Source organism: Somniosus microcephalus, chromosome 9, assembly GCF_052327205.1.
Source record: "Somniosus microcephalus isolate GS21.2 chromosome 9, FLI_Smic_1.0, whole genome shotgun sequence".
Lineage (NCBI taxonomy): Eukaryota > Metazoa > Chordata > Chondrichthyes > Squaliformes > Somniosidae > Somniosus > Somniosus microcephalus.
The window spans coordinates 241,830,542-241,850,416 of NC_140995.1; the positions used below are offsets into that span (position 1 = coordinate 241,830,542).

General features: G+C 47.9%; 1 protein-coding gene and 1 long non-coding RNA gene across 4 annotated transcripts in view; one reads left to right on the forward strand and one right to left on the reverse strand.

Moving 5' to 3' along the window:
- The first annotated feature begins 748 nt into the window (after window positions 1-748).
- On the forward strand, window positions 749-7,703 carry LOC147113171 (uncharacterized). The gene is made up of 2 exons (XR_015079630.1): window positions 749-1,100; window positions 1,137-7,703. It is a non-coding gene; the product is annotated as an uncharacterized LOC147113171 (long non-coding RNA).
- mea1 (male-enhanced antigen 1) overlaps window positions 5,655-19,875 on the reverse strand; it is a 22,072-nt gene continuing 7,851 nt past the window's right edge. For 2 of the 3 annotated variants that reach the window (XM_085998079.1, XM_085998080.1), the window contains exon 3: window positions 8,480-11,815. In XM_085998079.1, the coding sequence (XP_085854205.1) occupies window positions 11,661-11,815 (155 nt within the window). In that variant the 3' untranslated portion in view covers window positions 8,480-11,660. Of the gene's footprint in view, window positions 6,610-8,479; window positions 11,816-19,875 lie in introns of those variants that run through there. The other variant, XM_085998078.1, reaches the window with a different exon arrangement.

Here is a 19,875-nt window from a genome sequence, read left to right on the forward strand (position 1 = left end):
TCTGTCCACTTGCTTTCCGAGAGCATCATGAGATGTGAAACTAGACACACTGTTCCAATGTGGAGGGGCGGGTGGATGGTGGGGTCTGATTGCAGACAGTAGTGGGAACCCTATCTGGTTTCTTCCCAAAACCCTGCCATGGTCATGGAGTCCAGCTGTCACGCACTTTTCTCATATCTTTCATCCCTTTTCTGTAACTCATAAGCCTACAGCACAAGCCAGTGATGGTTTCACATCAGGTGGTACATTCAACCCCAGTAAGATTAATACATTCTTTATTAGAACCAACTGAAAAGATAAGTTGTTTAAGTTTATTCGAGGGGTCAGTGTACTGCCGTGTGAGATGCTGATCCCCTAGGCCAGAGTGGTAATGGGCTCCTTCCTTGACCTTGGTTGCTTTAGGTCATGCATACGGTATTCAGTACCCAAAAAGGTGTTTATTAAATACTGCATCAAATCTACAAATGCCAAATGTTCTCCATTTTGATCCCAGTATCTGTTGTGTATATTGGATATAGGAGTCTACACTGCCCCAGCAACCACTGAACATTAGTGGCTGCTTGACTTCGTTGGTAGCGCTATCTTCTGAGTAGAAGGTTGTGGTTTCAAGGTCTACTTCGGACTAGAGCATGTAATTGAAGCTGACGTTTCATTGCAGTACTGGGAGCTTGTTACCCTGGGGGTGTTTGTAGCGGGGGAGGGTAGGGGGAACTCGTAGCGGTGACGGGGGGGGGTGGTAGGGGGGTACTCGTAGCGGTGACAGGCGGGGGGGGGGGTGGTGCTCTTTGCAGTGAAGAGGTGGGCGGGCACGGCGCCGGGGGAATAATGCACTGTCGGAGATGCTATCATTTGGATATGATGTTAAACTCAGGCCCTGTCTGCCTGGAATGTAGTAGTAGTAGTAGTGTGTCCTAGGGATCTATGCTGGGGCCTCTGTTTAGCTTTACATAAATGGTTTGAAAATGAGCAAAGGAAGAATGATCTCCAAGATTGCTGTTGCCAAATTAGAGGCCTGGCAAATTGAGGGCAAGAATACAGGGTGGCAGAGTGGGCAGACAGGTGGCAGATGTGAATACAGGCAGACACAGGCTAGCAGACAGGTGGCAGATGTGAATACAGATAACAGGCTAGCAGAGGTGGCAGATGTGAATACAGGCTAGCAGAGTGGGTAGACAGGTGGCAGATGTGAATACAGGCAGACACAGGCTAGCAGAGAGGGCAGACAGGTGGCAGATGTGAATACAGATAACACAGGCTAGCAGAGGTGGCAGATGTGAATACAGGCTAGCAGAGTGGGTAGACAGGTGGCAGATGTGAATACAGGCAGACACAGGCTAGCAGACAGGTGGCAGATGTGAATACAGATAACACAGGCTAGCAGAGGTGGCAGATGTGAATACAGGCTAGCAGAGAGGGCAGACAGGTGGCAGATGTGAATACAGATAACACAGGCTAGCAGAGGTGGCAGATGTGAATACAGGCTAGCAGAGCGGGTAGACAGGTGGCAGAGGCAGAAAAATGTGAAGTTGTAAATTTAGGTAAATGGCATTGACCAGAAATACAGCCTAAATGGTAAGAACAGTTCTGACGAAGGGTCATCGACCTGAAACGTTAACTTGGTTTCTCTCTCCACAGATGTTGCCTGACCTGCTGAGCATGTCCAGCATTTTCTGTGTTTATTTCTGGGTTTTATACATTGGCTCTGAATGTAAAAGAAAGTGATGCTGAATTTGTAAAAGACATTGGTTAGGTCACAGTGATTGTGTGCTGGTCTGGGCACCCATTACAGGAAGGATATTGGAGGCAAAGGGTATGGTGGAGGTTCACTGTTGGCTACGCTGGGGTGTGATGCTGCTCCTTCCTCTCCAGGACCATTTACAGGCAGAGGCGATCCCAGCTTCCACAAGTGGAAGAGCCTCTCAGCAGCCTGCCTGCTGTTCCATGATGCACCAGTTGGACCGTTCTTGAGCAGCTCTGATGCCAGCCACTGCTTGGGGCTAATGCGTAAGACAGGTGCCAACAGTACCTGTACCAACCCAAGGGAGTCTGGGGTAGAGGCCAGCCTGCAGTCTGATGGTGTAGCTTTACTGACCTGGGGTAGAGGCCAGTCTGATGGTGTAGTTTTACTGACCCGGGGTAGTTTTACTGACCTGGGGTAGAGGCCAGTCTGATGGTGTAGTTTTACTGACCTGGGGTAGAGGCCATAGAAACATAGAAGATAGGAGCAGGAGTAGGCCATTCGGCCCCTCAAGCCTGCTCTGCCATTTAATGAGATCATGGCTGATCATTCAAATTCAGTACCCTGTCCCTGCCTTCTCCCCATATCCCTTGATCCCTTTAGCCTTAAGAAATATATCTAACTCCTTCTTGAATATATTTAATGAACTGGCCTCTACTGCCTTGTGTGGTAGAGAATTCCACAGGTTCACCACTCTCTGGGTGAAGAAATTCCTCCTCATCTCAGTCCTAATGAAGGTCATTGGCCATGATAAAAAAAATTGACCCTTAGTGTTAGGGGGGATTAAATACGTGGGGTTACGGGGTTAGGGCTTGGGTGGGATGGCTGTCGGTGTAGGGACCGGGTGCTAGGGTTTGGATGATCAGCCATGATCTCGTTGAATGGCGGAGCAGGCTCGAAGGGCCGAATGGCCTACTCCTGCTCCTATCTTCTATGTTTCTATGTAAATGGCTTACCCCTTATCCTTAGACTGTGACCCCTGGTTCTGGACTCCCCGGCCATCGGGAACATCCTTCCTGTGTCTAGTCCTGTTAGAATTTGGTAAGTTTCAATGAAATCCCCTCTCATTTTTCTAAACTCCAGTGAGTACAAGCCCAATCGACCCAATCTCTCCTCATACGTCATTCCTGCCATCCCAGGTATCAGTCTGGTGAATCTTCACTGCACTCCCTCCATGGCAAGAACATCCTTCCTCAGATAAGGCGACCAAAACTGCGCGCAATATTCAAGGTGTGGCCTCACCAAGGCCCTGTACAACTGCAGCAAGACATCCTTGTTCCTGTACTCAAACCCTCTCGCTATGAAGGCCAACATACCATTTGCCTTCTTAACCGCCTGCTGCACCTGCATGCTTACCTTCAGCGACTGGTGCAGAAGGACTTTATTCACTAGAATAAAATCGACTCTGCACATAGACAAGTTGACAGGTTTAAAATGCTACTATCATGATTTTGAAATCTCTGGTCGGGTGAGATAAGGATCCAAGTCTGGTAAAAGTAAGAAGAATTGTGGGTGTACAGGTCAGAACTGGCTCTGTTATCCAATCCTGATTTGAGGGTGTACAGTGTGTTGAAGTGGTCGAGCTAGTACAGTGAACTCATGGCTGCGTCCTAGCTCACCGCAGTCCCCAGTCTGCACCGATGGTTAGATCATTGTTGCAGAGTCGTACATTAGTTTACCAGCCTATACTTGCGCTGTCCTCATTCAGCAATCCTGTGGGGGTCACACGAGGTTTATGCTGCTGTTGCGGGGAAGAGGGGTTTGGCAATAAAGCAATTAAATGGTTTTTTTGTCCGACATAAAATTTTTGTTATTTAAAAGGGGCATGACCACACTTGTCACTGAATGACCAATGCAAGAACTTGTGGTACCGTGATGGTGTCTGCAATGGAACCGACAAAAACCCTTCCCCAACTGCTCGGACTGCTTGTACCTTTCAGCCACATGCTCCAGTTACACCACCTCTTCCTGTTGGGAGCAGGGTAGCCGTGTTTCCCCCCACAGATTGTGCAGCTTGTTCCTACCTCCAACTGCCACTTACTCATTGGTGTTTGGCAAAGCCCACTGTACAGGAATTGGAAACCAAGTCCATCTTCACTGGTAAAATGTGTGCTTTTCCTTTCCCATTTCCTCCTCTCCTGAATGTGGCAGCTCCTTGCTGGGGCACAGTTCTCTGGGCAGCAATGTCCCTTTGGTACCTCACCATTCCTTGAGCATGAGCTCAGATAGGCGGGTATGTGGATGTGCAGGCCTCGTGCTCTGCTCCACATTTTCAGCACTCTCAGCGCTTCACCCTGTGGAAGGACATCTGTAATGGCATCAACCTGTTCTCGTGAAGTCCACTTTGTCTTTTTGGAATGTGCTTTAAGCATTGACTGGACTCTAGGGTGGTCTGAATTTCCTAGGTTTCCGATAAACCTACAAGAAGATCTCTCTACCTGGTAAATCTGTACTGATGAGAAGGGCTGCCCTCTGAGCACATGATCATCTCCTGCACCTCCGGAACAGGCCGATGGGAATTCAACCCCACCCCAGAGGGCAGCCCTCAGTGCAGAGTTACCAGGACCGGCAGGGTATTGGCAAGGGATCTTAGAATCATAGAATCTTGTTACAGTCTTATCCAGGAGCAGGAAGTTCATCGGTTGTGAAGTGGTTCACACTGACTGAGCTATCGGAGCAGGGTATTTAAATTGGGACATAAAATGAACAGGGAACTGGTTTTAATTGAAGTAGTGAGCTTGTAACCATTGCTTTAAAGAGCTTTGGATTCTGCTGGTAAAGCTGACCATGGTGAGGTGTTGGGGTTGGGAAATGGTATGTGTGGTTATGACAGTTTAGCTGCTGATGGGTCAGAATGTTACCGGGTGTGAGACACTGGGCGTCACTGAGTAAACCAACTCTTCACCCCCCAGGCCAAAGAAAACCCATCCAGAAGAGCCCGAAGTAAACAGCAGGCGGGCATTAATCACCAGTATTACACTCCTGGAGCGATGTCACCGATTGGCAGCTACTTTAACAAAGCCAAAATCAAACAATAAAAGCGATTGAGGCAGCAGTTGTGATCCTCGCAGCCCAGAATGAACCACCATGTAACCGAGCTTTTTATCAGATAAATGGTGGATATTTTTAACCCACCTCCACTGTGGAATGATTGCAGGGTCCGTTTTGTGGGAGTACAGCTTTGAAAGAGCAATGAACCCGGCCTGCAGTAAACTTAACGTCGCTTCCCCTTCCCCGAACCGGGCACTCTGGCACAAAGCAGCACCCGCACAAGAGATTCTGGCGCTGCCTTTCAAACCTGCGATTCCAATTGGGAGTGAAGTGAACATTCCAGCCCTCCCCCATTTCACTCCAATCTGAGAAGCTGGGAGAGGAACTGTCAGTCAGTCAGCCTGCCTCTGACTCCAGTCATGTAGAGGGAGTGGCCACAGCTGGAGGTTGCCAGTCTCTCACTTCACCTTGATGTAATTTTATGCTCGACTTGTCCAAGTACAATGGAAAACTAAGCAATATGTTATCAAATATCTTTGGAGCCTAGGCAGAATGTCAATGAATCCTCCTCACTCGGATTATCATCTTAAAACATGTTAAGATTCAGGCTTGTTCAGGGAGCTTGTGTTCAATGTTGCACATATCTGTATACTGTTGTACCACTGAGGGCTGTAAAAGAGAAAACCCCCTCGCCTCACCACAACCCCACCACCAAATACAAATGTAAAGCCCACTGGGAATTCGGTTCGTTTCTCTCTCTTTCTGATGTATGACATTTTCTCATTTCAAATGCTGCTTAATCATTCCAGACTTGGATGGGCTTTTTGATGGACTGACGAGGGGTGGGATGGGGTCATCTTTGTGTTTCTTGGATCCATCTGCACCGTGGTGTTGGTGGCTGTGGACAGTCTTTTATATAAGTGCATTAGACTGGTACCTGCTGGCTTCAGGCCTTTGACGTATCTTTGTCCCCATTTTAGTTTCCACTCAAGACATTTGGTGCAGGAAAGGGTTGGAAGAATTAATTTTTAACAGCAAAAATCAGCACACTTCAACCACTGGGATCCTTTTCTTGTACATTTTTGATCTTGATCCCTGAAGTATGGTGAGGGGAAGAGACATGATTTTCTTGTATTCAAGGAGTGACCCCTTTGAGGTATGGAGGAGAGGGGTCATTTGGACCTTTTTGTGGTTAACTTAAGACTCTACTGCCCCAACTCATTGTACCATCAGTGTTTGTTCTTGTATAATTCCAGGGGTTTTGGTTCCTGCTCTACCCAAGAATTTGTTCCAAATGTTTGAACAAACTAACTCAATTTGCCTCTTCAGGTTGAACCTATATCCTCCTTTCTGTTGGGTAGTTTTGCCTTTTCCATACTGTTTACTATACCTCCTAAGCTCAGACAGCTCCCAGAAATTGGAATAGGAATGCTTTGAATGTCTTGTCGGCTGTTTTGTCCACTTGCATATTTTGTCCAACCCATTCTGTAATTCTGAGCTTCTGCATCAGAACCAGCTGGCCCTCCTAGTTTAGCATCATTGACCAATTAGCAATGAAAATGACCATATTCTGTTAGTGCTGTGTGGGTGAGAGCAGTATTGGGCAAATGACCTTCTGGGGGCAGTGATCCTCCTTGGATCAGCTATTCTCCATGTGACCTCATTAGTCTTGATGAGTGGAGCTGGAGCCTTTCCCTGCCCAGGGTTGGTCTCTGCTTGGCTTCCTGGAGAGGCGATGGCAGAGGCAAGCTGCTTCCCTGGCACCTTGAAGGAGTTTACCCCATTGCCCTCCTCACATCCTAAAGGCCATTTCAAGACCAGTGTTGGCGAAAGCCTGCGAGGTACGTGCCTGCTTTCTCTATTGGGGGCAGTGTGCATCGCTGGAAAGGAAAACACAAGGGTAAGGAACTGAAGTAATCGCTTAAGCTGCAAATCCCCTTCAGTTTATGATGTCGTGAAATTGTGTGATCTTAACGGCAGGCTTCTCACTTAAAGGAACCAAAATCCTGACAATGCAGACTAATTAACTGGTGCCTTGGCATGCTCAGTCTGTTCCACTAAAGCAGTGAGCTTCTTACCTGGACCCTCCAACCACAGATACCACTTCCACCTGTTGCACAAATGGTGCCATTTAGTGAGTTGTACACAGAGCCCAGGACCAAGACAGGTGGTGGCAATACTCACCAATCGGTTCTGGAATTCAACTGGTGAGAGTAGAGCAACAGCCATCTCTAGGATCCAAAACCTGATTTTACTTTTGGGGAAAGGCAGTCTTTAACCATTGGCTGGAAAGTGCCAGTGAGGTCCCTCTAACCTGTGGTGCAGATGCAAATACAGCAGAGTCCATTTTCTGCCACTGATTCTACAGCACTGGGGCCCAGTACTGAGATACTAGCCTGAGCTGGAACACTTGGAGGTTTAAAGTTGGACTTTGTACCACAAATTTTCCTCATCTTGGACCCATTGAAGGGGGATAGTTCTGTGCGAATATCTTTTATATGTAATTATCAATCATTCACTCCTGATCCAGTGAGTTTTTATTCTCTTGGCCAAGCCCTTTTAAGATGAAGCACCTTGTGGTGATGGTGGGTGGGGTGGGAGTGACGATGCCCCTGCTGCCTGATCATGGAGTAACCTGTGGCAGGGACCACTCTGCTGAGGCAATCGTGGAGTAAGCACCCAAGACTAAAGGCAGGGGGTTTAATATAAATTAGTAAACGGTTCCCAGGGTGTCCCAAAGAGCTGCAGCGCCACTCTTCCGCTGGCTTTCTCTCTCAACCTGACAGGAATTGGGGGAGCTATGTGAAAGTGAAATGTCTCCACTTTTCTGACTGACACTATTAAGCTGCTTACAGTTAATATTTGTACATATGTTGTACTTTATTTTAGGTAGAGCATTATAGTATCAATGTCATTTTGTACAGATGTTCATGTATGTACAGAACAAAAATAAACTAAGTCGCTTAAAGAAGAATAGTTTTGTTTGTGTTTTTGTAAATATGAATGTAGCTTGGGTTGCAGTGAGTCGATCAAAATAGCAGTTGGGGTTTGCACCCTCTCCTGTTGTCAGCCACGGGGAGGGGAGGAAGCTTCCTCCCCAGTCTCTTGCTGGAAGAAGGGAGGCTAAAATTGGTCTTTGAATTTATTTATTTTTAATTCACAGGATGTCACCAACACGGCCAACATTTATTACCCATCCCTAATTGCCCTCAAAGGCGGTGGTGAGCCACTGCTTTCTTTAAATACAACCGAGTGGCTTGCTGGGCCATTTCAGAGGGCAGTTCAGTCAACCCACAATGCTGTGGGTCTGGAGTCCCGTATAGGCCAGACCAGCTAAAGACAGCAGATTTCCTTCCCTAAAGGACATTAGTGAACCAGATGGGTTTTTACAACAATCCAATAGTTTCATAGTCACCATTACTGATGCTAGCTTTTTATTCCAGATTTATTTAATTAACTGAATTTAAATTCCCCAGCTGTGGTGGTGGGATTTGAACTTATCTCCTGATCATTAGTCCAGGCATCTAGATTGCTAGTTGAATAACATAACCACTCTGCCTCTGTACCCTTGGGTCAGTAGGGAATCAATTGGCCCAAGTTCCTGCACCCCTTAATCTCCTAAACTTGAGGGACTACAAGCCCCGTTGATCCAACCCACCCTCAAAACACTGGTATTTCCTCCACCCCCAACTCTGAGGGAAGCTTTTTGCCTGTGTCAGAGGCAGATACCATAATTGCTTAAACAGCCAGAAGAGAGAATGTGGTTTTAATGTTTCTTTGTCTTCACACAGCAGGTAAATACAGACAAGGACCAGTTTGGCACAAACACCAAGAAATCACAGCTTATTAAACAGGCCTGTATTAGTCATTCAGCATTATGGTCAAGGGTGGGGGGGGGGGGAGAAACACAAGGACACTTAACACCAGGATTTAAACCTCGTAGCAAAACCAGAAACACCAGCAGGCAGTCGGGCTCATTGACGGAAGGGACCAGCTGTGGGGAGAGTCAGGTTGCCAGCTGTATTTACTGCTCTCCTGGCACAAACATTTATTTAAATTAGTTCAATTTTATTAACTCATCAAAGTGAGGAATGTTAGTGGTGGGGAACAGAACACTTCCCATGTCAGTAGCAAACTCAGTAGCAGGTACAGCACGTGTTAGAGTAAAGCTCCCTCTACACTGTCCCCATCAAACACTCCCAGGGCAGGTACAGCGTGGGTTAGATACAGAGTAAAGCTTCCTCTACACTGTCCCATCAAACACTCCCAGGGCAGGTACAGCGTGGGTTAGATACAGAGTAAAGCTCCCTCTACACTGTGTCCCATCAAACACTCTCAGGGCAGGTACAGCGTAGGTTAGATACAGAGTGAAGCTCCCTCTACACTGTCCCATCAAACACTCTCAGGGCAAGTACAGCACGGGGTTAGATACAGAGTAAAGCTCCCTCTACACTGTCCCCATCAAACACTCCCAGGGCAGGTACAGCACGGGTTAGATACAGAGTAAAGCTCCCTCTACACTGTCCCATCAAACACTCCCAGGGCAGGTACAGTGTGGGTTAGATACAGAGTAAAGCTCCCTCTACACTGTCCCCATCAAACACTCCCAGGGCAGGTACAGCGTGGGTTAGATACAGAGTAAAGCTCCCTCTACACTGTCCCATCAAAACACTCCCAGGGCAGGTACAGCATGGGTTAGATACAGAGTAAAGCTCCCTCTACACTGTCCCATCAAACACTCCCAGGGCAGGTACAGTGTGGGTTAGATACAGAGTAAAGCTCCCTCTACACTGTCCCCATCAAACACTCCCAGGGCAGGTACAGCACGGGTTAGATACAGAGTAAAGCTCCCTCTACACTGTCCCATCAAACACTCCCAGGGCAGGTACAGCACGGGTTAGATACAGAGTAAAGCTCCCTCTACACTGTCCCATCAAACACTCCCAGGGCAGGTACAGCGTGGGTTAGATAGAGTAACGCTCACTCTACACTGTCCCATCAAACACTCCCAGGGCAGGTACAGCGTAAAGCTCCCTCTACACTGTCCCATCAAACACTCCCAGGGCAGGTACAGCACGGGTTAGATACAGAGTAAAGCTCCCTCTACACTGTCCCATCAAACACTCCCAGGGCAGGTACAGCGCGGGTTAGATACAGAGTAAAGCTCCCTCTACACTGTCCCATCAAACACTCCCAGGGCAGGTACAGCGTGGGTTAGATAGAGTAACGCTCACTCTACACTGTCCCATCAAACACTCCCAGGGCAGGTACAGCACGGGTTAGATACAGAGTAAAGCTCCCTCTACACTGTCCCATCAAACACTCCCAGGGCAGGTACAGCGTGGGTTAGATACAGAGTAAAGCTCCCTCTACACTGTCCCATCAAACACTCCCAGGGCAGGTACAGCACGGGTTAGATACAGAGTAAAGCTCCCTCTACACTGTCCCATCGAACACTCCCAGGGCAGGTACAGCACGGGTTAGATAGAGTAAAGCTCCCTCTACACTGTCCCATCGAACACTCCCAGGGCAGGTACAGCACGGGTTAGATACAGAGTAAAGCTCCCTCTACACTGCCCCATCAAACACTCCCAGGGCAGGTACAGCACGGGTTAGATACAGAGTAAAGCTCCCTCTACACTGCCCCATCAAACACTCCCAGGGCAGGTACAGCACGGGTTAGATACAGAGTAAAGCTCCCTCTACACTGTCCCATCAAACACTCCCAGGGCAGGTACAGTGTGGGTTAGATACAGAGTAAAGCTCCCTCTACACTGTCCCCATCAAACACTCCCAGGGCAGGTACAGCGTGGGTTAGATACAGAGTAAAGCTCCCTCTACACTGTCCCATCAAAACACTCCCAGGGCAGGTACAGCACGGGTTAGATACAGAGTAAAGCTCCCTCTACACTGCCCCATCAAACACTCCCAGGGCAGGTACAGCACGGGTTAGATACAGAGTAAAGCTCCCTCTACACTGTCCCATCGAACACTCCCAGGGCAGGTACAGCACAGATTAGATACAGAGGCCCTCCCTTTTAGCACCAGTGCGACAATTGTTTTCTTTCCCGCACCAGCTGTCCTGTGGTGTGTCTCACATTTCCAGAGGTGGACTTGTGCTCTGGAATGTCTGTACATTTGCTGTCAATGTTTGTTTAGAAACTCCTAGCCTCCATCAGTCTGTGAAGTCAATGTGAACTCTCCTGAAACAGCAGCTGATTAAACGATTCTTTAACTGTTAATTTTTATAAAATGGCACAATCAGCAGTCTGAACAGCAGGGTGTGGGATTAACCTGCTAATGGGGGAGGTGGGTGGTTGGTGCTACAGGTTAACTGCGATGGTTCATTTTTGCCACAGTATTTAAATCACAGCCTGCTGGACTTGCCGCATGATTGTTGCCACTTATCAGCAGCCTCGTGCCAGGAAACACCCCGGATACACAGCCTCCCAGAGCTAGGAAACACGCTGGATGCAGGACCTCCCAGCGCCAGGAAACGCCCCGGCTACAGGGCTTCCCACAGCCAGGAAACGCCCCGGATGCAGGACCTCCCAGCGCCAGGAAACGCCCCGGCTACAGGGCTTCCCACAGCCAGGAAACGCCCCGGCTACAGGGCTTCCCACAGCCAGGAAACGCCCCGGCTACAGGGCTTCCCACAGCCAGGAAACGCCCCGGCTACAGGGCTTCCCACAGCCAGGAAACGCCCCGGCTACAGGGCTTCCCACAGCCAGGAAACGCCCCGGCTACAGGGCTTCCCACAGCCAGGAAACACCCCAGATGCAGGACCTCCCAGAGCCAGGAAACAACTTCCGCAGTGATAACCATTAACAGAGTCCCCGCAGAGTGATGACCACTTTGCAGGTGCCTATGGTTTGCTGCGGTTACTGCAGTGTGGGTTTCTCACCATGGAGACTGCAGATTGGAGCCACGGTTATTCCTGTCCCACCTCCGCCGACTGCCTGGTTTCTATTGTCTGTCGAACGACAGACTGCCACTGCTCATCGGAGATCTCTTGAGCCCAGGAGGGGACCCCCAGGCTGGGGATCTTGATTGCAGCCATGGTCCTCTTCACCAACTCCACGTGTTCTACAGGAGAAAGGCCAAACAAGGATTGAAAGAGGAACTGATACCAAGACAGGAAAAATGTACACGCACCCCGGTGTTCGGCCACTGGCCCCCCAGATTTCAAACACTGATCCCCTCTCTCTCTCTCTCTTTTCTCCCCCCCCCCCCCCCCCCCCCCCCTCTGATTACCTGGGTCCATTCCCCTCTCTTCTCTCATTACCTGGGTCCATTCCTCTCTCTCTCTCTCTCTGTGATTACCTGGGTCCATTCCCCTCTCTCTCTCATTACCTGGGTCCATTCCTCTCCTGCTTCTGCTGCTCAGGAAGGGAGGAAAAAGAGTGGGAGAGCAATAGTGGTAGGGGATTCTATCGTAAGGGGAACAGATAGGCGTTTCTGTGGCCGTAGACGTGACTGCAGGATGGTTTGTTGCCTCCCTGGTGCCAGGGTCAAGGATGTCACTGAACGGCTGCAGGGCATTCTTAAGGGGGAGGGTGAACAGTCAGAGGTCGTGGTTCACATTGGGACCAATGACATGGGTAGGAAGAGGGATGAGGTCCTGCAGCAAAAATTTAGGGAGCTAGGTAGCAGATTAAAAGAGCAGGACCTCAAAGGTTGTAATCTCTGGATTACTCCCGGTGCCACGTGCTAGTGAGTATAGGAATAGGAGGATAGAGCAGATGAATGCGTGGCTAAAGAGTTGGTGCAGGAGGGAGGGCTTTAGTTTCCTGGATCACTGGGCCTGCTTCTGGGGAAGGTGGGACTTGTACAAGTCGGACGGGTTGCACCTGAACCAGAGCGGGACAAATATCTTTGCGGGGAGGTTTGCTAGCACTGTTCGGTGGGGTTTAAACTAAAATGGCAGGGGGTTGGGAACCTGAGCAGGGAGACAGAGGAAAGGAAAACAGGGATAAAAGCAAAAGATAGGAAGGAGAAAAACAAAAGTGGCAATCAGAGAAATCAACGGTTTAAATCAAACGTGGCCACAGTAAATAATAATTCTAATAGGTCTAAGAGCGTTAAAAAAAACAAGCCTGAAGGCTTTGTGTCTTAATGCGAGGAGCATTTGTAATAAGGTAGACGAATTGGCTGCGCAAATAGAGGTAAACGAATATGATTTGGTTGGGATTACGGAAATGTGGCTCAAGGATGGCCAAGACTGGCAACTCAACATCCAGGGGTATTTGATATTCAGGAAAGATAGGCAAAAAGGAAAGGGAGGTGGGGTAGCATTACTGGTTAAAGAAGGGATTAATACAATTGTAATGAAGGATATTAGCTCTGATGATGTGGAATCTGTATGGGTAGAATTGAGAAATACTAAGGGGGAAAAAACATTCGTGGGAGTGGTATATAGACCTCCAAACAGTAAGGCGGAGGTTGGGGATGGCATTAAAAGGGAAATTAAAGAAGCGTGCAATAAGGGCACAGCAGTCATCATGGGTGACTTTAATCTACATATAGATTGGGCCAACCAAATTAGTAACAATACTGTGGAGGAGGAATTCCTGGAGTGTTTACGGGATGGTTTCCTGGACCAATATGTTGAGGAACCAACCAGAGATCAGGCCATCTTAGACTGGGTATTATGTAACGAGAAAGGATTAATTAGCAATCTTGTACGAGGCCCCTTGGGTCGGAGCGATTATAATATGATCGAATTCTTCATTAAGATGGAGAATGAAGTAGTTGACTCAGAGACTAGGGTCCTGAATTTAAATAAAGGAAACTACGATGGTCTGAGGAGCGAGTTGGGTAGGATTGATTGGGGAATGGCACTCAAAGGGTTGACGGTGGATAGGCAATGGCAAACATTCAAAGACCGAATGGATGAGCTACAGAATTTGTTCATCCCAGTTTGGCATAAAAATAAAACACAAAAGGTGACTTAACCGTGGCTAACAAGGGAAATTAGGGATAGCATAAGATCCAAGGAGAGGACATATAAATTGGCCAGAAAAAGCAATAATCCTGAGGATTGGGAGCAGTTTAGGATTCAACAAAGGAGGACAAAGGGATTAATTAAGAAAGGGAAAATAGAATGAGAGTAAGCTTGCAGGGAACATAAAAACTGACTGTAAAAGCTTTTATAGATATGTGAAGAGAAAAAGATTGGTAAAGTCAAACGTAGGTCCCTTGCAGTCAGAATCAGGGGAATTTATAATGGGAAACAAAGAAATGGCAGACCAACTAAATACATATTTTGGTTCTGTCTTCACAAAGGAGGACACAAATAACCTCCCAGAGATGCCGGGGAACATAAGGTCTGATGAAAGGGTGGAACTGAAAGAAATCAGTATTTGTAGGGAAATGGTGTTAGGAAAATTGATGGGACTGAAGGCCGATAAATCCCCAGGGCCTGATAATCTACATCCCAGGGGACTTAAGGAAGTGGCCCTAGAAATAGTAGATGCATTGCTGGTCATCTTCCAGAACTCGATAGACTCTGGAACAGTACCCATGGATTGGAGGGTAGCTAATGTTACCCCACTATTCAAAAAAGGTGGTAGAGAAAAAGCAGGGAATTATAGACCGGTAAGCCTGACATCGGTAGTGGGGGAAATGCAAGAGTCTATTATAAAAGATGTAATAGCAGAGCACTTGGAAAGCAGTGACAGGATTGGACAAAATCAACATGGATTTACAAAAGGTAAATCATGCTTGACTAATCTACTGGAATTTTGAGGATGTAACTGGTAAAATAGATAAGGGAGAACCAGAGGATGTGGTGTATTTGGACTTTCAGAAGGCTTTTCATAAGGTCCCACATAAGAGATTAGCATGCAAAATTAAGGCACATGGGATTGGGGGCAAGGTATTGACTTGGATAGAGAACTGGTTGGCGGACAGAAAGCAAAGAGTTGGAAGAAACGGGTCGTTTTCCGACTGGCAGGCAGTGACTAGTGGGGTACCGCAAGGATCGTCCTAGGACCCCAGCTGTTCACAATGTATATTAATGATGTGGACGACGGAATTGGATGTAATATCTCCAAATTTGCAGACGACACAAAGCTGGGTGGAAGGGTAAGCTGTGAGGAGGATGTTGTGAAACTCCAGTACGATTTGGACAGGTTGGGTGATTGGGCAGAAACATGGCAAATGCACTATAATGTAGATAAATGTGAGGTTATCCACTTTGGTGGCAAAAACAGGAAGGCAGATTATTTGAATGGCAATAGATTGGGAGAAGGGGAAGTGCAAAGAGACCTGGGTGTTCTTGTGCACCAGTCGCTGAAGGTAAGCATGCAGGTGCAGCAGGCAGTTAAGAAGGCAAATGGTATGTTGGCCTTAGTAGCAAGAGGGTTCGAGTACAGGAACAAGGATGTCTTGCTACAGTTGTACAGGGCCTTGGTGAGACCACACCTTGAGTATTGTGTGCAGTTTTGGTCGCCTTACCTGAGGAAGGACGTTCTTGCCATGGAAGGAGTGCAGCGAAGATTCACCAGGCTGATACCTGGGATGGCAGGAATGACGTATGAGGAGAGATTGTGTCAATTGGGCTTATACTCACTGGAGTTTAGAAGATTGAGAGGGGATCTCATCAAAACCTATAAAATTCTGTCATGCCTGGACAGACTGGATGCAGGAAGGATGTTTCTGATGGCCGGGGAGTCCAGAACCAGGGGTCATAGTCTAAGGATAAGGGGTAAGCCATTTAGGACTGAAATGAGGAGGAATTTCTTCACCCAGAGAGTGGTGAACCTGTGGAATTCTCTGCCACAGAGGGCGGTGGAGGCCAGTTCATTAAATAGATATATTTCTTAAGGCTAAAGGGATCAAGGGATATGGGGAGAAGGCAGGGACACGGTACTGAATTTGGATGATCAGCCATGATCTCATTGAATGGCAGAGCAGGCTCCAGGGGCCGAATGGCCTACTCCTGCTCCTATCTTCTGTGTTTCTGTTTCTCTGATTACCTGGGTCCATTCCTCTGTCTCTCTCGCTGTGATTACCTGGGTCCATTCCTCTCTCTCTCGCTGTGATTACCTGGGTCCATTCCCCTCTCTGTGATTACCTGGGTCCATTCCTCTCTCTCTCTCCCTGTGATTACCTGGGTCCATTCCTCTCTCCCTGTGATTACCTGGGTCCATTCCTCTCGCTCTCTCTCTCGCTGTGATTACCTGGGTCCATTCCTCTCTCCCTGTGATTACCTGGGTCCATTCCTCTCGCTCTCTCTCTCCCTGTGATTACCTGGGTCCATTCCTCTCTCCCTGTGATTACCTGGGTCCATTCCTCTCGCTCTCTCTCTCTCTCCCTGTGATTACCCAGGTCCATTCCTCTCTCTCTCTGTGATTACCTGGGTCCATTCCTCTCTCTCTCTCTCTCTGTGATTACCTGGGTCCATTCCTCTCTCTCTCTGTGATTACCTGGGTCCATTCCTTCCTCTCTCTCTCTCTGTGATTACCTGGGTCCATTCCTCTCTCTCTCTCTCACTCAGAGTCATACAGCACGGATAGAGGCCCATCGTGTCCGCGCCGGCCACCAAGCCCTGTCTAATCTAATCCCATATTCCAGCATTTGGCCCGTAGCTTTGTATGCTATGGCATTTCAAGTGCTCATCCAAATGCTTCTTAAATGTTGTGAGGGTTTCTGCCTCCACAACCCATTCAGGCAGTGAGTTCCAGACTCCAACCACCCTCTGGGTGAAAAAGTTCTTTCTCAAATCCCCTCTAAACCTCCCGCCCTTTACCTTGAATCTATGCCCCCTAGTTATTGACCCCTCTACTAAGGGAAAAAGCTCCTCAGCATCCATCTTATCTATGCCCCTCATAATTTTGTACACCTCAATCATGTCCCCCCTCAGCCTCCTCTGCTCCAAGGAAAACAAACCCAATCTGCCCAGTCTCTCTTCATAGCTGAAGCGCTCCAGCCCTGGTAACATCCTGGTGAACCTCCTCTGCACCCTCTCTGACGCGATCACATCCTTCCTGTAGTGTGGCGACCAGAACTGCACACAGTATTCCAGCTGTGGCCTAACCAGTGTTTTATACAGCTCCATCATAACCTCCTTGCTCTTATATTCAATGCCTCGGCTAATGAAGGCAAGTATCCCATATGCCTTTTTTACCACCTTATCCACCTGTTCCGCCGCCTTCAGGGATCTGTGTACTTGCACACCCAGATCCCTCTGACCCTCCGTCTTGCCTAGGGTCTTTCCATTCATTGTGTATTCCCTTGCCTTGTTAGTCCCCCCAAAGTGCATCACCTCGCACTTTTCCGGGTTAAATTCCATTTGCCACTGTTCCGCCCATCTGACCAACCCATCTATATCGTCCTGCAGACTGAGGCTACCCTCCTCGCTATTTACCACCCTACCAATTTTTGTATCATCCGCGAACTTACTGATCATACCTTTTACATTCATATCCAAGTCATTAATGTAGACCACAAACAGCAAGGGACCCAGCACCGATCCCTGTGGTACCCCACTGGCCACAGGCTTCCAGTCACAAAAACAACCTTCGACCATCACCCTCTGCCTTCTGCCACTAAGTCAGTTTTGTATCCAATGTGCCAAGGCACCCTGGATTCCATGGGCTCTTACCTTCTTGACCAGTCTCCTGTGCGGGACCTTATCGAAGGCCTTACTGAAATCCATGTATACCACATCCACTGCGTTACCCTCATCCACACACCTAGTCACCCCCTCAAAAAATTCAATCAAATTATTCAGACATGATCTTCCCTTGACAAAACCATGTTGACTATCCCTGATTAATCCTTGCCTCTCCAAGTGGAGACAAATTTTGTCCCTCAGGATTTTTTCCAATAATTTTCCTACCACTGATGTTAGGCTCACTGGCCTGTAGTTCCCCGGTTTTTCCCTACTACCCTTCTTGAATAATGGTACTACATTAGCGGTTCTCCAGTCCTCTGGCACATCCCCTGTGGCCAGAGAGGTCCTGAATATATGTGTTAGAGCCCCCGCAATCTCCTCCTTTGCCTCACACAGCAGCCTGGGATACATTTCATCCGGGCCTGGGGATTTATCCATTTTTAGGCCAGCTAAAACCGCCAATACCTCCTCCCTCTCGATGTTAATATGTTCGAGCATATCACAGTCCCCCCGCCCTATTTCTATGTCTACATCGTCCTTCTCCAGTGAAAACAGATGCAAAAAATTCATTTAGAACCCCTCCTACATCTTCCGGCTCCACACACAGATTGCCACTCTCTGTGATTACCTGGGTCCATTCCTCTCTCTCTGTGATTACCCGGGTCCATTCCTCTCTCTCTCTCTGATTACCTGGGTCCATTCCTCTCTCTCTCTCCGATTACCTGGGTCCATTCCTCTTCCTCTCTCTCTCTCTCTGTGATTACCTGGGTCCATTCCCCTCTCTCTCTCTCTCTCTCTCTGTGATTACCTGGGTCCATTCCTCTCTCTCTCTCTGTGATTACCTGGGTCCATTCCTCTCTCTCTCTCTCTGATTACCTGGGTCCACTCCTCTCTCTCTGTGATTACCTGGGTCCATTCCTCTCTCTCTCTCACTCTCTGTGATTACCTGGGTCCATTCCTCTCTCTCTCTCTCTCTCTGATTACCTGGGTCCACTCCTCTCTCTCTCTCACTCTCTCTCTCTCTGTGATTACCTGGGTCCATTCCTCTCTCTCTCTCACTCTCTGTGATTACCTGGGTCCATTCCTCTCTCTCTCTCTCTGTGATTACCCGGGTCCATTCCTCTCTCTCTCTCTCCAATTCCAATTCCAATTCAAATGCTTTATTGGCATGAAAGTTTACAGAGAACCATATTGCCAAAGCTTACATAGCAAAAAGGTACAGTTTTCCAACATTCTGTAGGTGTCAATCGATTTGACATTTGTTGGGTACATACAATATTACTTTTAAACAATATTAATTTTAAACAGTCTTTCTACTTCATTTGGTACGTTCAATATTAATTTTAAACAGTCTTAATTTTAAACAGTCCTCAGGTTGTGACATGTTGTTACATATTTGGCCCCAAGGTATGGTCTGTCTCCTTCTCCCAGGACTAATCTCAATTTTGACAGGTCATCCAATTCCTTGAAATCTGGGGTTGTTTGGCTTAGCTTGTTGAATAATATGTTTCTTGATGTGTTGAATTTTTCGCATTTTAGGAGGAAATGCATTTCTGTTTCAACCTCGCCGGCCAGACATTGATCGCATATTCTATTCTCTCTAGGCTGCCAGGATTTCTTGTATCTGCCTTTTTCAATTTCCAGTTGGTGGTCGCTTAGTCTGTACCTGGTGAGGGTCTGTCTCTGTTTTGTGTCTCTGATGGTCGTGAGGTAGTCTGCCAGTTTATATTCTCTTTTTAGGGCCCGGTAACATTCTAATCTGCTTTGGCTTTCGGTTATTTTGTTCCAATGTTCCAGGTAGGTTTCTTTGCATTGTTTAATGATTTGGTTCACTCGGATTGGTGTCTCTGTCTCTCTCTCTCTCTCTCTCTGTGATTACCTGGGTCCATTCCTCTCTCTCTCTCACTCTCTCTGTGATTACCTGGGTCCATTCCTCTCTCTCTCGCTCTCTGTGATTACCCGGGTCCATTCCTCTCTCTCTCTCTGTGATTACCTAGGTCCATTCCTCTCTCTCTCTCTCTCTCTCTCAGATTACCTGGGTCCATTCCTCTCTCTCTCTCTCTGATTACCCGGGTCCATTCCTCTCTCTCTCTGTGATTACCTGAGTCCATTCCCCTCTCTCTCTGTGATTACCCGGGTCCATTCCTCTCTCCCTCTGTGATTACCTGGGTCCATTCCTCTCTCTCTCTCTCTCTCTCTGTGATTACCCGGGTCCATTCCTCTCTCTCTCTCTCTCTGTGATTACCCGGGTCCCTTCCTCTCTCTCTCTCTGTGATTACCTGGGTCCATTCCTCTCTCTCTCTCTCTCTCTCTGTGATTACCCGGGTCCATTCCTCTCTCTCTCTCTCTGTGATTACCCGGGTCCATTCCTCTCTCTCTCTCTCTCTCTCTGTCTCTCTCTCATTACCCGGGTCCATTCCTCTCTCTCTCTCTCTCTCTCTCTGTGATGACCTGGGTCCATTCCTCTCTCTCTCTGTGATTTACCTGGGTCCATTCCTCCCTCTCTCTCTGTGATTACCCGGGTCCA